Source organism: Petromyzon marinus, chromosome 34 (genome assembly GCF_048934315.1).
Source record: "Petromyzon marinus isolate PM22_M1 ecotype Great Lakes invasive population chromosome 34, UKy_Petmar_22M1.pri1.0, whole genome shotgun sequence".
NCBI lineage: Eukaryota > Metazoa > Chordata > Hyperoartia > Petromyzontiformes > Petromyzontidae > Petromyzon > Petromyzon marinus.
The window spans coordinates 5731574-5750675 of NC_133700.1; the positions used below are offsets into that span (position 1 = coordinate 5731574).

General features: G+C 50.0%; 1 protein-coding gene across 9 annotated transcripts in view; it reads right to left on the reverse strand.

Moving 5' to 3' along the window:
• Positions 1-3435: 3435 nt before the first annotated feature.
• The window catches only part of UBR3 (ubiquitin protein ligase E3 component n-recognin 3), a 158510-nt gene continuing 142843 nt past the window's right edge, over positions 3436-19102 (reverse strand). For all 9 annotated transcript variants that reach the window (XM_076071656.1, XM_076071662.1, XM_076071655.1 and 6 more), the window contains 7 exons: positions 15062-15186; positions 14250-14378; positions 13152-13277; positions 12256-12489; positions 11136-11345; positions 9145-9284; positions 3436-8570 (listed from right to left, as the gene is read on the reverse strand). In XM_076071656.1, the coding sequence (XP_075927771.1) occupies positions 8453-8570; positions 9145-9284; positions 11136-11345; positions 12256-12489; positions 13152-13277; positions 14250-14378; positions 15062-15186 (1082 nt within the window). In that variant the 3' untranslated portion in view covers positions 3436-8452. The remainder of the gene's footprint in view (positions 8571-9144; positions 9285-11135; positions 11346-12255; positions 12490-13151; positions 13278-14249; positions 14379-15061; positions 15187-19102) is intronic.

The window sequence follows — 19102 nt, forward strand, 5'->3', positions numbered from 1 at the left end:
TCAGGATTTTGGAGATCTTTTTAGTGACCCCTGCAATGTAGGGTAAGGTGATGGTTTTGAGTGGCTCCACAAGAGGATCCTTCTTCATGACTGGAGTGATGGCTTTGCGGATTGTGTAGTCGGAGTAGCCATTAGCCCTGAGAGCCTGGTGTACGTGCTTGAGTTCACTGGTAATGTGTTCCTGGTCGGAAATGCATTGGGCTCTATGGTATAGAGTCTTGATGAGGGAGTTCTTCTGGGATGGATGGTGGTGGGAATCCAGTTTCAAGTAAGCATCTGTATGGGTAGCTTTCCTGTAGACAGAGTGGCTCATTGAACCATCATGTCTCCTTTTAATTAAGACATCCAAAAAGGGTAGTTTGCCATCTTTTTCGACCTCCATGGTAAATCTGATGGCTGGGTGTATGGAATTGATGTGGTCGCGGAATTGGTCTAGAGCAGGCTGGCCATGTGGCCAGATGACAAAGGTGTCATCAACGTACCTCTTCCATAAGGTCGGGCGTAGAGTGGCAGTCTGGATGGCGTCAGTTTCAAATTTTTCCATGAATACGTTGGCTACAACCGGAGATAGGGGGGAGCCCATTGGGGTGCCCTCAGTTTGTTTGTAGAAAGTTCCATTCCAGGTGAAGTAAGTGTTGGTTAAGCAATGTCTCACCAGGGGGGGTACATCAGTATGCAGTCCTTGATGAACCAGGTCTTCAATGATAGCGATGGTGTCAGGTACCGGGACTTTGGTGAACAAGGACACCACATCAAAACTGACAAGCAGGTCGTTTGGGGACAGGGAAATGCCTTTGATTGTCGATACCAGGTGAATGCTAAATTCTATGCTAATTCCTTTAACAATGGGTGCCTCTGCGGGTGTGTATGCTTTAACTTTTAACATAGCTATTTCTGTGACCATTCACAAGCTAATCATTCAGCCATTTCAATGCTAAATTATATGCTAATTCCTTTGTCAAGGCGCTTTGTTCCTCTCACACAGCTTAAAGGCTGTGATCTGAACGTGGCTCTTTCACTCCAGCGCTGTCCTACCAGACAGTCTCGCCCCTTCACCTGATGAAGGCCGCTTGTGTTGTGGCCGAAACGTCGTGAGAATATTATTGTGTTATTTTATTTTATCAATTTATTATTTTATTATCATTCTATGTGACTTTACCGAAAGAACCAAAGAAGATGAATCATTGCAGTCACGAAAGCTTTAAATGTCAGTCTATTGTCTAAAGATCCCATCAGAGGCCAATCTGTCAGTCTATTGTCTAAAGATCCCATCAGAGGCCAATCTGTCAGTCTATTGTCTAAAGATCCCATCAGAGGCCAATCTGTCAGTCTATTGTCTAAAGATCCCATCAGAGGCTAATCTGTCAGTCTATTGTCTAAAGATCCCATCAGAGGCCAATCTGTCAGTCTGTCAAAAGATCCCATCAGAGGCCAATCTGTCAGTCTATTGTCTAAAGATCCCATCAGAGGCCAATCTCTCAGTCTATTGTCTAAGGATCCCATCAAAGGCTAATCTGTCAGTCTATTGTCTAAAGATCCCATCAGAGGACAATCTGTCAGTCTATTGTCTAAAGATCCCATCAGAGGCCAATCTGTCCGTCTATTGTCTAAAGATCCCGTCAAAGGCTAATCTGTCAGTGTATTGTCTAAATATCCCATCAGAGGCCAATCTGTGAGCCTATTGTCTAAAGATCCCATCAGAGGCCAATCTGTCAGTCTATTGTTTAAAGATCCCGTCAAATGCTAATCTGTCAGTCTATTGTCTAAAGATCCCATCAGAGGCCAATCTGTCAGTCTATTGTCTAAAGATCCCGTCAAAGGCTAATCTGTCAGTGTATTGTCTAAAGATCCCATCAGAGGCCAATCTGTCTGTCTATTGTTTAAAGATCCCGTCAAATGCTAATCTGTCAGTCTATTGTCTAAATATCCCATCAGAGGCTAATCTGTCAGTCTATTGTCTAAAGATCCCATCAGAGGCCAATCTGTCAGTCTATTGTCTAAAGATCCCATCAGAGGCCAATCTGTCAGTCTATTGTTTAAAGATCCCGTCAAATGCTAATCTGTCAGTCTATTGTCTAAAGATCCCATCAGAGGCCAATCTGTCAGTCTATTGTCTAAAGATCCCGTCAAAGGCTAATCTGTCAGTGTATTGTCTAAAGATCCCATCAGAGGCCAATCTGTCTGTCTATTGTTTAAAGATCCCGTCAAATGCTAATCTGTCAGTCTATTGTCTAAATATCCCATCAGAGGCTAATCTGTCAGTCTATTGTCTAAAGATCCCATCAGAGGCCAATCTGTCAGTCTATTGTCTAAAGATCCCATCAGAGGCCAATCTGTCAGTCTATTGTCTAAAGATCCCATCAGAGGCTAATCTGTCAGTCTATTGTCTAAAGATCCCATCAGAGGCCAATCTGTCAGTCTGTCTAAAGATCCTATCAAAGGCTAATCTGTCAGTCTATTGTCTAAAGATCCCATCAGAGGCCAATCTGTCAGTCTATTGTCTAAAGATCCCATCAGAGGCCAATCTGTCAGTCTATTGTCTAAAGATCCCATCAGAGGTCAATCTGTCAGTATATTGTCTAAAGATCCCATCAGAGGCCAATCTGTCAGTCTGTCTAAAGATCCTATCAAGAGGCCAATCTGTCAGTCTATTGTCTAAAGATCCCATCAGAGACTGGTTTGTCACCACAACCATCAGTGGATTGACTGCTGCAGAAAATTGTACAAGCAAAAGACACCACTTATGCATTTACATAATTACAAATTTCTATAGTACAAAACCACTGAGCCCACTCGTGCAAATGCGGAAGGTTGATTCTTGTCGCATATCGGCTGGCAATTGGGAAAATATTGATACATTTTGACTTCGTTGAGCCTCATTATAGAGGTGTGTCCCATCTCACAGTGGTCATTGGTGTCTGCTTTTGCCCATGGGATTTGCACGCGGCTTTGCAGGTGGCAATCATCATCGCCGCCATCGGCCATGATCCATTTACTGCTGGATCAAGGCCTCTCCAAACCACAGCAACCTCTCTCGTGATCCCGTGATATGATAATCTACCCGGCACCGGCACGTGAACAGATTTCATCATTCCATCTCCATGGTAGACGTGATCTCTCCGACGGGTTCCCTTCCTGGGTCCCCGTTCCCTTCACGATTCGTGACCTTTCGGCCAGCATGTCCTTCTAGCCGTGATGTCGTTGCCGTCCACAAGCCCACTCGCATGTTTTGAGTTTTTAATTATGAAGTTACCCTGCTTATGCTTTTCTAATCCACGTGTTCTTCTCTCTGGCCTCTCAGTCTGAGGACCATCGGTGAAGTTGAAATCACGTTCAGGTTGCATTGTGCAAATACTGGGAAACAGTCACCTGGATGGAGATTGAACAGATGCATTGATTAAAAACTATTTCCTGTGAGTAAACACAATCATCAGATTCTCTTAAGTGTTTTATTCTTTCATTTATCATTAGTATAACTCTCTGAAGCAGAAAAAAAACAAAAACCCTGGAGCATTATACAGATAGAGACTTTACAATTACATTTCAATTATTCTTATATTCTTTTCTTTTTTTCTTTTCCTGTATTTTAGCATTTCCAACATGAGCAGACAAAACGATAAAAAAAGATTTTTTTGTCAATGCCCCTAACAACCACTCTTAATTGATGACGAAAACGATAAAAGGTGTTTGGACGTCCTTATCACGAGAGACACGCAAGCATTTTGCCCTCCTATGGACTCATCAGTGAGCCATGCCCAGCTTACAGGCTGCCAAGGAAAAGTCAACAGTGTCAAAGAGGTGAGGTGATGGCAGCTAATTTGACAGGCCCTTAACTGCAACAGCAACGCACGTTGGAAACAAAACAGAAATTAAATTAATACTGACCTGGCCACGTGGGTCCGTTGCTATGATGCTGGACTCTCAACTTGAAAGTTACAAGGTCAAATTCTGACCAGGGGGCCAAACGCAACCCATCATAATTCCGAGGCCGCGTAAAATTAGGATCACTTTGTGGCCATCCTACGGAGAGACTGGTCCCCACCATAGGCAATGGGACTTTACACAACTGGCTGGCACAGGAGTGCCGTCCCGTTGCTCGTTTGAGCAAAGGAGACAGATTGACGTCAAATTGCACAGCTGGGTATGGCGTGCCGATGAGCCGTAGCATGACGATGATGGCGATGATGGTGATGACGGAGGCTCAGGTCAACTCTGGTTGTCAAAACAAATCTCTTCCAATTGTGAGCCTTGCAAAAAAACCCCATAAAGCATGGCACAATCTTAATAAACAATCAAACAGTGCTCAAAAATATACATTATAAACATCAGTACTATACAGAACCTGAACAGTGTGTCACAATATGTCCAATGAAAGTTGCACAATTAGATATCCCAATAATAATAAAAAAGTGCCATTGTATATATCGTGTGCGTTGTTATGTGGGCTACAAAAGGCCCCTTTTGAATACGAAAATAATTAAACCGATTGTGGTAATTTCGAGGACCGATTACTTATCCCTCGCAGCACACACAGGTGCTCACCGCAGGCAGGGCCATGATAAAGGGGCCTTTTGTCTTGGCCATTACAACAAGCCGCTGACCTGCAAAAGGCTCGCGAGTGGAACCTTTTGGGGAAAAAAGGATACTTCCTTATTTTTTGTTAATAATTCTATTTTAATTGAATGCAGCAGACGCGTAAGATAACAGACCGCTTCACCCTCTTGAATCGTGACTATCCAAAAAGTGTAAATGTTATACCATTACAAACGTGCCAACGCTCGCGAATTGAGCGGCAGGCCGCCGATACCTGAACCCCAAACCCACCCCCCCCCCCCCTTTCTGAGCATTTATTTTCAAAGCAAACAATTTGCGCCAAAGTGGTTTGTCCCACATTTTGTTATTGTTGAAAAAGCGGTGACTCCTTAAGCTTTTAAAACTGGCACGCGGCAAAAGGGTCTTGAACATTGGCAGCGTTCCGCTAAAATCGGCAGGGGGTGGGTGGGGGGCGACTGTGCCATCATCGTTATTCATGCGCAGTGCCGCGGTTAGAACGTCCGACTCGCACGCCGACGGGTCGTGAGTTCAAATCCCGGTCGTGGGCGGCTACGTACGGCGCGAAAGAAGCTCAACGTACATGCATACGTACAGGCGTCAGTCTATTTGATCAACTGTGGAAAGGCAACAGTGGCCCTATGAAGAGTCCGATCCGCCGCCACCGCTATTGGAACGTGGAATTTCCATCATTGGCTCGGGGCCATCGGTGGAGATGAGCGCCGTCCACAGCCACATTTGAAGCAGCGGTCACATTTTTTATTTGAAAGCAACGTTAATTTGTGGAGGAAAGGAAGCAACGAATGCAATTGATATGTTAGATCTGTTGATTGACCTAACACTGAGCAGCAGCAGGGTCATTGTTCTAACTTGTAAAGTTTTTGAACGTCATACATTCTCACACAAACATTTCTACTCCTCTGGGGACGAAGGTCGACCGTCCGAGGCTTCGATGTGGCGATGGATCGTCGCAGTTCACTTCCGTAGGAATAAAAGCTTGCAAACAGACGCACATTTTATGAACGCGTATATAGAATATCATACACAACTTGTGTTTCTGTTTAAAGAAAAAAGTGTGCATAGCTACATATAATTAAAGTAGTACTTGTGATGCATATAGTCTGCTTGTTGGCTCTTGCCTATCCAAAAGTTAATGCTATTAATAGTAGAGTATTAGTGTATTTATATAATTAGATTTGAGGTCAATTGCACCCATTCACGTCAAATGTACACACTTAATTACCCCCCCTAATAGTTCAAAACGTTCCTGTAAATGTTATACCAAATAGTTAAACCCTTTAACCAAGAGAGCCTCAAATGAGTCGAAAGATTCTTTGCTGGGAGGGTCTTGCTTCATGTTCTCTGTGGGGGGGGAGGGCGTAGGAGCCCCAAGTGCCCAGCGAAAACCCACATGTACGAGGGGACAATACGGACAAGCGGCTTGTTCGGTATTGCCTGCGTCTGTTCCGTGACCTTCCATCGGGCGACGTCTCACCTCTCCACCGAGAGTATGCGAGCACCTAGCCTGGTGCAAGGCATCAAGGATGATGTCGCCACCATTTAGTGGTGGAGAGTTTGCTGCACCTTCAATTAGCGCAATTGGCTTCGTACGGTGCCAAAGAAATGTATACATACACACATACATGCGCTGCAGGAGATGTTGACGTTTGCTGAAAAGTCATTAATGTAAATTATTTGGGGTCAGTTACTTTAAATATAACTGCAGGAGACAGTTTCTGAATCAAGAGACAATGCCAATTGTACCACCACACCTTGACATCACTTCCTTCCCTTCCACCAAATCCCTCAACTGTTGCACGGTGAACACCCGGCCCCAAAAGTTTGTCTTACAGTTTCATCACCACCACCCTCTGACTGGGTGCCACTCGAATGCCCGTCTCGATAACCTGCCCTCCTGTATCCTCCACACACACCCCACGCATCCTAATTTCCTCTCTGCCTGCATTCTATTCCGAACTCAAAGGATGAGTTTGTGCCCAAAACCTGCCATGAACTTCCGAGCATCTTCTGCATTCACCTATTCCCAAAGGATAAAAGTATCTTGGCCAGTTTATTGGTTTCTTTAAGTCCAGGAGGGTGGTCATTAGCATAAAACAACATTTACTTAGCTCCTTTTTATATCGGTGTCCATGACGGGAGATTTTCACTCGTGTCCCAAGCACCCACCTCTTCACAGCAATTTTTGATGGAGGAGTCAGGGCCACTTAAAATTTAAAACGAGTATGAATTATTTTCAAGCGGGTGTTCCTTCCAATGATTTTCATGTCAGGGATGACAAATTAGAAAAGAAAGAATCCACAATAATTTGTTGTTGTTTAAAGTCAACTTTAACTTCTTACAGGTTCTTAAATAGAAAATATTGAAATGACTCACGTTGGCGGGCGGAGGAAATGCATCGTATTTATTTCACTATCAACGCCAAAACGTGTAACGACGACACTTTATTCTTCGTTTGACAGTTCTAAAGCCGCGAGCAGTCACTACAATTTACTCTCCGCGGTATGAAAGGGCGCTAAATTAAAATGTAAATATTGCCTTGCCTTCCACGGATATTATTCCCTTGCGTGCCCCGAAACCATGGCCTGAATACAAGGATCAGTTAACAAAATTCCGTCAGTTAACAAAGTTAACGATTAAGCCCCTTTTCCACTGGCATATCCGTGCCGAGCCAGGCGGTGTGCTATTTGCCATGCCGAGGAGAACCAAACGCCGTCCCCGCATGACGTCTGGTTCTGGTTCGGGGACCAAGCAGGGCTATGGGGCGGGGCAAATGACGCGTTTTTGTTGTGTGTGGCGTCAATCAGTTAACCCTGAGAATTCAGCATCACCCATGCTCGTCACCAACGCACGAGGACACGCCGTCACCGAGTCATCTACACGCGTAGTTCCGTTCGTTTGTTGCACGCACTGACGCTGAGAGGCACGGCTCAGCTTCTCCAGCGAAAAATGGAACCTGGCGCCTCTTGCACTGTACTCGGCTGCCTTGGCATGGCCCCAGTGCGGCTTTGGTTGTGCAGTGGAAAAGAGGTATTAGTCCTTTACTCAGCTAGAAGAGCCTCAAATGACTCCTTTTTATGAGGGTCTTGCCTGGGTTTTTGTGTCCTGGAGACTACTGGAGCCAAGTCTCAAGATAGCAAACAAAACATCTGGTTTCTTGAAGCCAAGTCTAAAGGAATTGAAACCTGGTCTCCTGAACCCAAGTTTCTAGGCACCAATCCTGATACCTGGTCACCTGCAGCCAGGTAAAAGACTATAATAATAAAACCCGGTCTCTCGGCAACTGAATCTCAACAAGACAAGAGATCCTGAAGTCTGATCTCTTGGGAGAGATGTCTCAAGATCCTAAACCTGATCTTCTGTAGCCTTTCCTCAATCAAGATTCTCATCTTGAAGCTTATTTTCCTGGAACCTAGGCCAAATGAGACTAAAACCCAGTCTGAGTCAAGTCTCATCCGAAATGCTGACCCTGACACCCAGTCTGCAGGTGCGTATGGTAATCTTAAAAATAAAGTGGCTGCAAGTTGTATACACACTCTATATAAATGTGTGCGCACACCAGCACACGTGTCTGTATGTATGCATCAATGTGTGTGCACGTGTGTAGGCGCACGTTCGACAGTAAATGTGCACGACTGGCTGCGACTGTGCGTACGACTGCACGATGTAAGAGCGCAAGCAAAAATGTGCGTGCACGTAGCGCACGCGTTGGCGTAAGGTCGCCGACCGGTGTGCCACGGCGGCTCGTGGGAAAAGTTCGTACGGCTAAGCTTGGTGCGAGTGCGAGCAGGCGTGTGTCTGTGCATAGGCAGCCGTGGTACATGGGTGTGTACGTTTGTGTGTGTGTACGTGTGTGTGTGTGTGTACGTGTGTGTGTGTGTGTTCACAGCCCATTGTAGTGCGGTCCCCAGCGCTTGTTCATGTGGTCGAAGGCGTGAGACACCCACTGGTGCTCCAGCACACGGTACCGCTCGTCGCACAGGAACAGCGGCTTGCCTCGCCTGGACCACAAACACAAAGATCCCCCCCCCCCGTACAGACTTCAACAGAGTGCTAGTGAACTGTTAGCGAGTGCGTATTAACAACGGTACGGCACACGAGGGGGTGAGTCGGTGGCCAGCACCATGCACGGCAGCCTTTATCTGCCACCCGGTGTTGACGTTCACACACCAGGTACTTATTTTAAGGCTGAGTCAACCAAGGCGAGGCCCAGGACCGGTTCAGATAATCGCCACTGACGGTGGCCAATGCGCAGAAGCTCTTGGCGTTGTCCAGTCCCGCCAGTTCAAAGAGGAGCTGAGAACGCCGTGCCACTCAATCTGAATCAGAATTAGAATATATATATTTATACCGGAGGAATTCGATGAGCTATGAAGCTCTTTTTCAGAGATGTACAGTCGTTTCACGGGTGTCCAATTAGACATTGGCCAAATCCCAAACAGGGCAGCAACGAAACACAAACGGTCAGCGAGTTTCGTCCTCCTTAGGAGTCGTCAGGTGGGGGGAGCAGGAGGGGCGGGGGCAGGGGGGGGGGGGGCGGCGGGGTGCAGGGGGACGGGGGGCAGGGGATCTCACCGTAGGTCTCGATCCTCCTCGCCGTGCGCGTCCAGGTAGACGGAGCCCCAGAGGCAGAACTGAGGGCCCCGCACGACGATCACGACGGAGGCGTGCACCAGCAGGAACACGGCCGTGCCGGCCCCGCATACCTGCGAGTGCTGCGCCCACAGAGACAAAGATCCCCGCCCCCCCCCCCCCCCAAGGTAGACTTTAACAGGTGTGTGGTGAACACCGCGACCGGCCGATCGTTTCCACGGGCAGCTACTCATTTACGGCTGTAGTCGACTTATGGGAGGGTGCAGGACTGGTTCAAATATTCTCGGGTTCGGGTCACTGGGTTCGTAATGCCGTGTCGTGACCACTTTACCGCTCTCCACATGTACACACAGGGGGAAGCACTTTTGTTTATTATTATTGTTGTTGATTTACCCACAATGGCCTTCTTGAGTCTCATAACACTATTTTTTAGGACGGTCCTGCCAAGCTGGGGGCGTTGAATGCAAATTATAATCCAATTGAGTAATTGTGGGTAATTAAAAACGTCAGCACATGTATACCACGACGCCGGCACACTATGGTCCACTCTTTTAAACGATGTAACGTGATCTTTAACATCAACTGTGAAGCAGTATTAATCAAGATGGCCGATGATTCGAACTGTGAACCTCTACAACAAGCGCTGAAGGCACTGCTGCTGGGCCATTTTCACTGTATAAAGACAAAAGTCTCCTGTTCGGCATTGCAGACTCTGTCGCGTGGCACAGTGGTATCTGAACGAGAACTGGACCGCTTCAAAGTCAGATCTCACTAAGCTAAGCATGTTGAACCTGGACATTGCTTGGATGGGCAACCACCATGCATGATAGGTATTATAGGCTATATGGTCCAGAGCTGCTTGGCGGGTGGGACAGCGTAATACAAATATCCCGTATAGTGTCGTACATCTATCTATGCTCCCATGTTTATGCACCACGCCTCAACCAACTCTCATCACTGTCCAGGATGGTGAAGTACGGTCAAATAACAACCCACAACCCGCACAGCGTGGGGAGGGTTCACATCCAACAGTGGATTGAGAAGGGACGTGGCACATGCACAAGTACATCTATACAAATAGACTCCGCGGGCATTAATAGCGGATTACTAATGGGGGGAAAACAACAGCAGCCGTTCTCAGCGCCGAGGTAATTAAGCACGCAGCATGCTGCAATTAATTAGCAGTTTCGAAATAACGCGGCTCGCCAATCCTGAAAGGACACGGCGGCAGCGTCAAACGGAAACTCGAACGACGGCCGTTTATTAGCTGCGTCATTGCCGTTATCGCCGAGCGTATACGGGAGGGAGGGGGGGCGCGGCTGGTGTGCGAATCGCAGCACCGAGCCAGCCGCTCCGCAGCGCGAGTGAGTGTGTGTGTGGGTGGACCGCCTTCAACATTGGGCCCCTTCCGGTGAGCGACCGTGTCCAGCCCGCTATCGCTCACACCCCGGGAAAATTTTGCATCGCACGGAGCTCCTCGGGTGGAAAATAAAAACGTGACGTCCTACGCTTGAACGTCGCTGCTCCTCCAAACGACCGTTTGAGTTATGGTCGAAACGTCGTGAGAATTTTTTTATTGTTTTATATATATTTTGTTATTTTGTTGTTTCTCTTCAACGTGACTTTACCGAAAAAACTAAGAATAAGGTGCCCGGAGTTGGACATCTGGTGCATAATGAGCAGAACTGGCCAATTCGACACACAACCTGGGTTCAAGCCCTGGGTTTAAACCCAGGTTGTAGGTATAACGTAAGCCCATGTCAGAAAGGGGGGGGGGGGGGGGAAGCACCCCTTCCCGAAACAGATTCTGAGGGTGGCCCAAGGGCTAGCACCACCACATTGGTTCTGCACACACCTGCAACAATTCTGCACAAACCCGTAGCGATTCTGCACACAGCTCGCAGAAGTTCTGCACGCAACTGGCAGCAGTTGTGCACGCACCTGCACACAACTGGCAGCAGTTGTGCACGCACCTGCACACACTCGTAACAGTTCTGCTGCTTGCAGCAGATGCCCTTGAGGCAGAGGAAGGCCCCACACACGAGGCAGAGTGCGGGGTCCTTTGGCGGCTTTCCGCAGGTGGTGCACGCGCGGCCGTGGTAGTGCTGGAAGAGGCAGCTGTAGCCGCGGGGCAGCTGCAGCAACCGCGGCTGGGCCCAGGCGTCGACGCGACGCAGCAAGGCCTGGGGGTCGGGGGAGGATGGACATGGGGGGTGGGGGAAGGGGTGGCAACGATGAATATTCACCGTCGTTGTTATCATCGTCAATATCGCGATCATCGCCATCGTCGTCGTCGTTGTCATCGTTATTATTAACCCTGGAGAGATGATTAGTCGAATCCTGGTTTCGCAGGAGAGTATAATCCCAATCGAGTACACTGCAGGGTAAAGTTTTTCAAATTTGGCAGGTTTCGACCGTGACGCCTATTCTTGCGAACGACGTCACGGGATCTATCACATCCGATCTGAAGCAGACAGCGCATACACCTGTAGTGTCAACCAGGGCGGCCGCTGGATTCGAAACCGCGAAGCTCTGCAACAAGCGGTGAACGCGCCACCGCTGAGCCACATCACCACTAATCTACGCAAGAGCATCCAAATGTGAGTGTCCTTGTCTCACGATGACACGATGCCAATAGCAGCACAATATGCATTAATTTCGTGTCTGTCACCATGACGGCAAAGGCATGTGACATTACATCGTGACATTGCAAGAAACGGGGGCAAATTATAGTTGTTACATTGAAATGTTTATTTAGTTTTCATATCGAAATATATACAGCCCGTCTTGAGTGACTGAGTGATTGATGTGAATTCTAATGGTGTTCCAGAAGCTTCATAAAACTGAAGGGTACAAATTCAGTCACGGCCATGCTTATGACGCCAGTCGGTACGCGGCGAGGACGCGACGTCACGGCCGCGTCGCCTACGCGTGCGTCTCCGCAACGTGAGCAAGGCGGCTCAGGGTTCCGCAGTGGACAAAAAGATCGTGGCGCCTCCCGTGCCACGCCATGCCGACCTCGACAACGGGCCCCATCCGGCACGGCTTGACCGCGCGGTGGAAAAAGAGTGATGCGCACGCGCGCACACACACCAGGCCGTCCGCGGGGCTGCGGCAGGTGATGCCGCTCAGCTCCGAGCACCACCGCCGAACGAGGAGGCGCGGCGACGTGGACCAGCGCAGGCAGCGAGCGCTGGCGGGGGCGGCGACGTCTGCGCCGGGGTTGGCGGCCGCGCCGGCGGAACTGGGGGGGACTCCGATCGCGGAGGCGGGCGCCTCCAGGAGGGACAAGAACTCGGCGAGCGCCGAGAACTCCTCCTCTGGGTTCTGAGAGCGGAGGGCGAATATGCAGCGACGCTCGTCACACGGTGATCAGCTGATGCCACGCTACTAAAACTATTCTAACTACTATTTTTTATTTTACCAGGAAAGGGCCCACTGAGCTATATAGCTCTTTTACAGAAGCGAGCTGGCCACAAATCATAGCTCGAGGAAGTGGCTTATCACGTGGAAATTTATAGCAGCCAAATACATACATGTAGACACAGTGTAATCATCAGGGGGACTACGGTGAGATGAGAGGGGACAGGTAGGAGAATGCAGTGAGGGGAGTGGAGTGAGATGAGAGGGGAGTGGAGTAAGATGAGAGGGGACAGGTGCGAGAGTGCATGGAGGGGAGAGGAGTGAGATGAGAGGGGAGCAGTAGAATTCGAGGAGGAGAGCAGCGTGAGATAAGACAGGAGTCCGTAGCGGGCGGGGGGGGGGTAGTACAGCGCGATGAGAGTTGAGAAGTAGGCAGGATCCTGAAGACGGTGAGCACGATCTCGAAATCGATCCGGATTTTAATTGTAAGGCAGTGGAGGGGCTGTAACATTGGGGCGACGTGGTCTCGGCCATGGTTGCATGTTGACGAGTCTGGCAGCGGCAGGGGCACGTTGAGTACAGGGGGAGGGGCGGCATACTGGCGTCAGGGCTTGTGTCACCCTCACCTGGCAGGTGGGCAGCTCATCGCGGTACAGGTGGTGCTGCAGCAGGGCCGCCACGCGCAGGAAGGGCAGCACGCCCTGCTGCACCGAAAACTCCACCGAGTGCGGCGACCACACGCAGCCGCTCAGCTGCAACGGGCAACAGTCGCTCCACGAGTGAGTGAATGAGCGAGCGAGCGACTGGGTTGGTGGGTATGTTAGTGAGTATGTAAATGAGTGATTGAATTCGAGAGTGAGTAACTGGGTGGGTGTGAGCGGCGGGCTGATGCCCTAACTGTTGAGGAAGCATGCAGAACAATCCAGAGCCTGAGACCAGGTAAAGCGGCGGGCAGAGATGGCCTCTCAAGCGAACTCTAGAGGAATTATGGCAATGGTGTGCAGGCTGCCCTATATTAAAACTGCCTGGTCTACAGGATATGTTCCGCAGGATTGGAACGATGCCTTGGTGGTCCCAATTTTTTAAGAAAGGGGATCGCACCGATGGCAGTTATGCCCTCCCTCCTGGGTTTAATCAGTTGGCTCGGTCACATAGCCCACATGCCCAGCCACTGCATACCCATGCAGCTTCTGTTTGGATGGATAAAGGGGGCTAAATAGCCAAGGCATGGGCTGGAGAAGATATGGGCTGATGCTGTACAGAAGCATGCGGAGCTGAGTGGACTAGCTGATGACTGGTATCAGCAGTGTCAAGTTCGGCTCTATGGCTTGTGAAGGATGCTACAGGGCAGTTCGAGGCAACAACAAATTTGGAGCAACACTCACAATGAGCGGAGCACCGGGTGGCTAAAAAACAGAAAGTTGGCAGAGTAGGAAGTACAGAGGGTGCATCTGCCAGTCATCTCGGCAAGTAAACCCATAACACCTGGGTCTGTCCTGTGACCTCATGCCAGAAAGCCTTCCACACTACACGTGGCCTCAAGGTTCACCTAGCCTAGCACCGTGGTGATGTCACCGCCATTTAGTGATGAATGACAGTTGTTGTTGAGTGCGTGCGAGCGAGTGAGCACGTGAGCAGACAGGCAAGTGAGTGAGTGGATGATCAGGTGAGTAGGCAGGTGAGTGAGTGAGCAGGTGCGTAATGTATCCGAATGTGGGCCTCACAGCTGTGGTGTCTGCTCCCGGCTGCTCCTTCTCGTAGAGCTGTGTCAGCCCAGCTGTGACGATCGCCAGGATCTCCCTCCACGAGCACTCGCCATCCTCACCGTCCGTTCCCTGCGACACCTGCAGCACCTGGGGAACACGTCGGTGTCACGTGTTAACACAAAGACAAATATCCCCTGCATATAACCTCGACAGACTGTTGGGGCAAGTGTTGTTCGCGAGCACCTATGAAGGCCTTCACGGCACACAAGGGGGTGGGTGGCCAGCACTACGCCTGACCGCCTTTGTCTCCCTCGTAGTGATGTTTACACTGCACCAGGTACTCACTTGAGGCCGAGTCGACCTAGAGGAGGCCCAGGACCAATTAAAATATTCGTCAGTGGTGATGGCCATGTGTGGGATTCAAACTGGGGTCGACGGGTTCGTCGCGCAGCATGCTAACCACAAACACTACCACTCCCCACACATGTTAACACACCCAAGCGCGCGGACAGAAATCCCCCCATAACCTTATAGATTGTTGGGGTGACGATGGATGGGTTAAAGGTAGCGGAAGTTCGACTCACGACTCAAATGAGTACCTAGTGCGATGTGTAAACATGGCCACTGGGGATACAAAGGTGGCCGGGCGTGGTGCTAGCCACATACCTCCTCGTGTGCTGTGCCAGCCTTTGTAGGTGCTCACTAATAGCACTTGGTGCAACAGTCTGCTTTAAGGCTATTCGGGGGATCTTTGTCTTTGGTGGTGATGGTGGTGGTGGCGCTGGCTGTGCCGGCAGTAGTGGCACAGGCGGATGGGAGACTCCGGATACCTGCGGTCGGCTCTCCCCCTGCATCCACGCGGCTCTCTCGTCGGCTCCGAGGCGGAGAGACAGGGCGGCCAGGGTCTGCACGTACGCAAGTGTGTACAGGACCCGCACCACGCACGTCACGTGCTCTGAGGAGGCAAAAGAGGAGGAGGCGGTGGAGCGTAGAGAGAGAGAGAGTGGGGAAACGAGGTGGGGAGGAGGTGAAGGGTAAGATAGTTAATACAACACTCTCATGCTCATTTTCTGCTGGTACAGCTTATCCAAGCCAGCACGGAGCTCTCACGGTATTAGGCGTTTGGCCACAAGAAGCAAACCAAACCGTGAAAATCTGGCCTCGCAATACGTCTGAATCTGGCTCAGGGCCGAGCAGGGTGAGGGGTGTGGTTCTTCGTTATCGTCACATGTTTCGTCACTAGGTGCACTGACCCACGTAAAGGACGGTCGTTGCATGCGATGTCAGCGGCACGGCCCGGGTTTGGCGGTGTCAACTGTGCCGGGCTGACTCGGCACACATTACACGCACCGTACGCAGTCTCATCTGGTCACGGCAAAACGCCTGAACGGTGCCAGGTAAAGTAACATTGCCCTCCAGTAACCCCGATTAGTGGAGGTAAGACGCTCATGGCAACAGCTGAAAATCGTTTGAGGCTGATTCCAAGCGGAAGGCCTCACGTGGCCACGAGTTGTGTGAAATGAAGCCGTGGGCCATGTCCGGCCCTGTTGGGCCGTACGTTCTTCACTGCTACTCTTAGGTCAGGTGACATCTGGGTTAAAGGTCGTGACTCATAGTTGGGAGTCGGTTCAGTTGATCATTCCCTCTGGGGTTGATCAAACGGAGGACCGCTTTGCATGACACGACCAGACTCTCCACCACTGGCTCGTGGATGCCGATAGCATGCCACCCCATGCTCGTGTGAGGAGTAGGAGGAGACTGTCATGTTGACTTTTGAGGGTCACACAGCAGGAATGGAAATAAATATTTGGCATCATTAACGGTCATCGACATCAATGACATCACTCACAAGCAATGCCACTACTCACCGCTAATGAGAAACCTCACCATGGCTCGCATTGACCGGTATTAGCCGCCATCACTCGTGCCAAGATCACTCACACCCAATAACACACAATGACATTCATAATCACTAGTCACTGACAACACTAATTTACATCACTCACATTGCTCGCACGAAGTGACATCATTGACATCGCCCACCGTCACACACACTCTATGATACTCACTCATCTCGATCACCATTCGTCACTCATCCATAACCGACATCACTCACACCAGGCGACATCACTGATATAACAACCGCCATTCGCCAATAAGTGGCGGTGACGTCACCACGACGCTTGTGCCAGGCTATGTGCACCTTGCGGCCACGTGAAGTGTCGAACGCCCGCTGGCAGGAGGTCACGGGATAGACCCAGGTGCCACAGGTCGACTGACTGAGACGACTGGCTGATGCACCACCTGTGCCCCCCTACTACCAACTTGCTGCGCTCTAGCCACCCGGCGCTCCGCTCGACATCACCCACCTTCACCCACACTCGCTGATGCTCGCTTATCTCACTCATCGCTCACAATCACCGACATCACTCACTGGCATCACACAGAACGACAACACTGATAACACTCATCACTCACGACCATCACTCATACTTATCACTCACCATCACTCAGACATAAAAACATCACAGCCTGTTGTTGTGATAAATTAAATCCAAAAGCATTACAATTCTGTAATTGCCAGGCAATACCAATACAAGGGTGGCGCAGAATCAGAATGTGGAGTTTCCATCACTGGTTCAGCGCATTCTTTCTTGAACAAGGATACACTTGACTTTTAATCACTTTTAACATTCATCACATTTTCATGAACTTTTTAACACAGGTCCATAAAATGTGTGTCTGTGTACATATGTAGCACCATGGATGGGCTGCACTTGCAGGCAACGACAGGCAGCCCTGAAGCAGTTGGGGGGGCTGTGAGGGATTCTACGATCCCTCGCAAACACTCCCAAAGGCTGGGGGGGCTGCGGCTGCACTGACCTGCAACGGCAGACATGCGGACCTCAGTGGGGTCATCCACGTCCCTCACTGAGGTCCGCACCTCGGCTGAGAAACGGATATAAGGCGAACCTCTGGAGAGGTCCAGGCAGTTTAAAAACCGAAGCAGTTGGAGACGGAAGCAGTTGGAAACCGGAGCAGTTGAAGACAACCAGTTGAAGAAAGAAGAGCTGCTAGAGTAGGACTCTGAACCCCTAGCTTCGCCGTCCTTTTAAGGGCCGAAGCTCTGTGAGGTCAGTGTTGGACCTGTACCATGGCTGGGTCAGGTCAGGTAGTCTCACATAGTATATTATAGCCGGAGGACCTGGAGCGTAGTCGGGTTAGGCACGCTACACAGGAGGCTATAATATACCAAGTGGAAGAGGTCCTCAAGATCAACTGTATTAAGAATTGATGTATAGTGGTTAGGGTACGTGTGGATAATAAAGACGTGCCCCCCCCTACGAAGTGTCTCCGGAGCAACACTACACATACATGCATGCACAGAGGGTGGTGGCCCAGTCATTTACGATTCTGGATAAACGGGTTTGATTTCCGGCTATGACAAACATCAGTGGCTTGTGAAATCTGAACTCAGACAGCGGTGGCCGGGCATATTTCCCAGCCACACCACCCTCCAAGTGTTCCTGCGCTTGCCTTCATAGGTGCTCTCTAACGTCACTTGCACCGAGAGTCTGTAAGGCTGAATGGAGTATGTTTGTGGTCTGCGCCTGAACTTCTTCTCACAGAGGAATGACAAATTTCCCCTGGATTAATTTATGTGATACTGCATTGGAAGTGGTGCACAAGCACAACTAACAAAATTACCCAAAACACTCATCAATAACACTGGCCTGAAGAGGATAAATATATTACTGTATTCTCCGGATTATAAGATACTCTGGAAAGTAAGATGCAGCAAAAACTTGTGTCCGGTGTCAATAAAGTTGTACAAATCTGATCGCACATGCGCGCACACACACGCCTACCGGATTACTAGATGCACCCCCAGCTTTTAATTTAAAATTCGGTGGGAGGGCGCGGGGAGAGAGCATCTTACCATATGGAAAAGGGATGACCACTCTACTATGAAGGGCCATTGCCTAAAACGTCACCTACTACATACTTTTTCTCGTTAGGGAAAGTGTTATTGACGAAGGTATGTATTGCGTTTCCCTATGGCTAGGAGGCAGGAACAAGGGTGGTTTCTCAGCACATGCCAAATTGTGTGCAATCCACCAACCCTGCCTCCAGAACGCTGCATTGCGGACAGAGTGCCCGGCAGATATGAACGTCAGGCCGGAAACACCGTTCCCCTCTGCACAAAAAATCCCGAGCGGCCACCATAAGTGAATCAAAGCAAACCAACCATTGAAAAATAAAATAGCGCACCACATAAAGAAGCGCGTTACATGCACCACTCGGCCGTGAGTGTCCCGGCTGGGGATGGAGGATTCGTGGGGTTCTATGGCGGTGTTTCTATGGGGGCTGAGAGAACTGCCCCGCTGTTAAAGAGATGCGAGGGCCATTACGGCGTCCCTGTTGAGGAGGCGGAACCTCCAACTGGCTCCGCAGGGGGCCCAGCGGCCAGGGATTTTCTCCGTACGCCAACTCACAAAGACAACTAAGATCCCCCGCATAGCCTAAACAGACCATTGGGGCAAGTGACATTAGCGAGCACCTATGAAGGCCGGCACGGCACACGAGGGGGTGGATGGCCAGCACCACGTCCGACAGCTGCTGCTTTCTCGCCAGTGGCGATGTTTACGCACTCACAAGGTACTCATTTGAGGTGGAGTCGACCTTGAGGAAGGCCAGGGACCAGTTTTAGATATTCCTCACTGGTGTTGGCCGTGAGTGGGAATCGAACTCGGGTCGCCGAGATCGTAGCGGAGCGCCCGAACCGCTATGGTCACACACCCAGCCCAAACGCTCACCTATCCTAGTTCTTTGCTGTGTGTTTTCAGATCTGAAATGAGGAGACTTCAGGA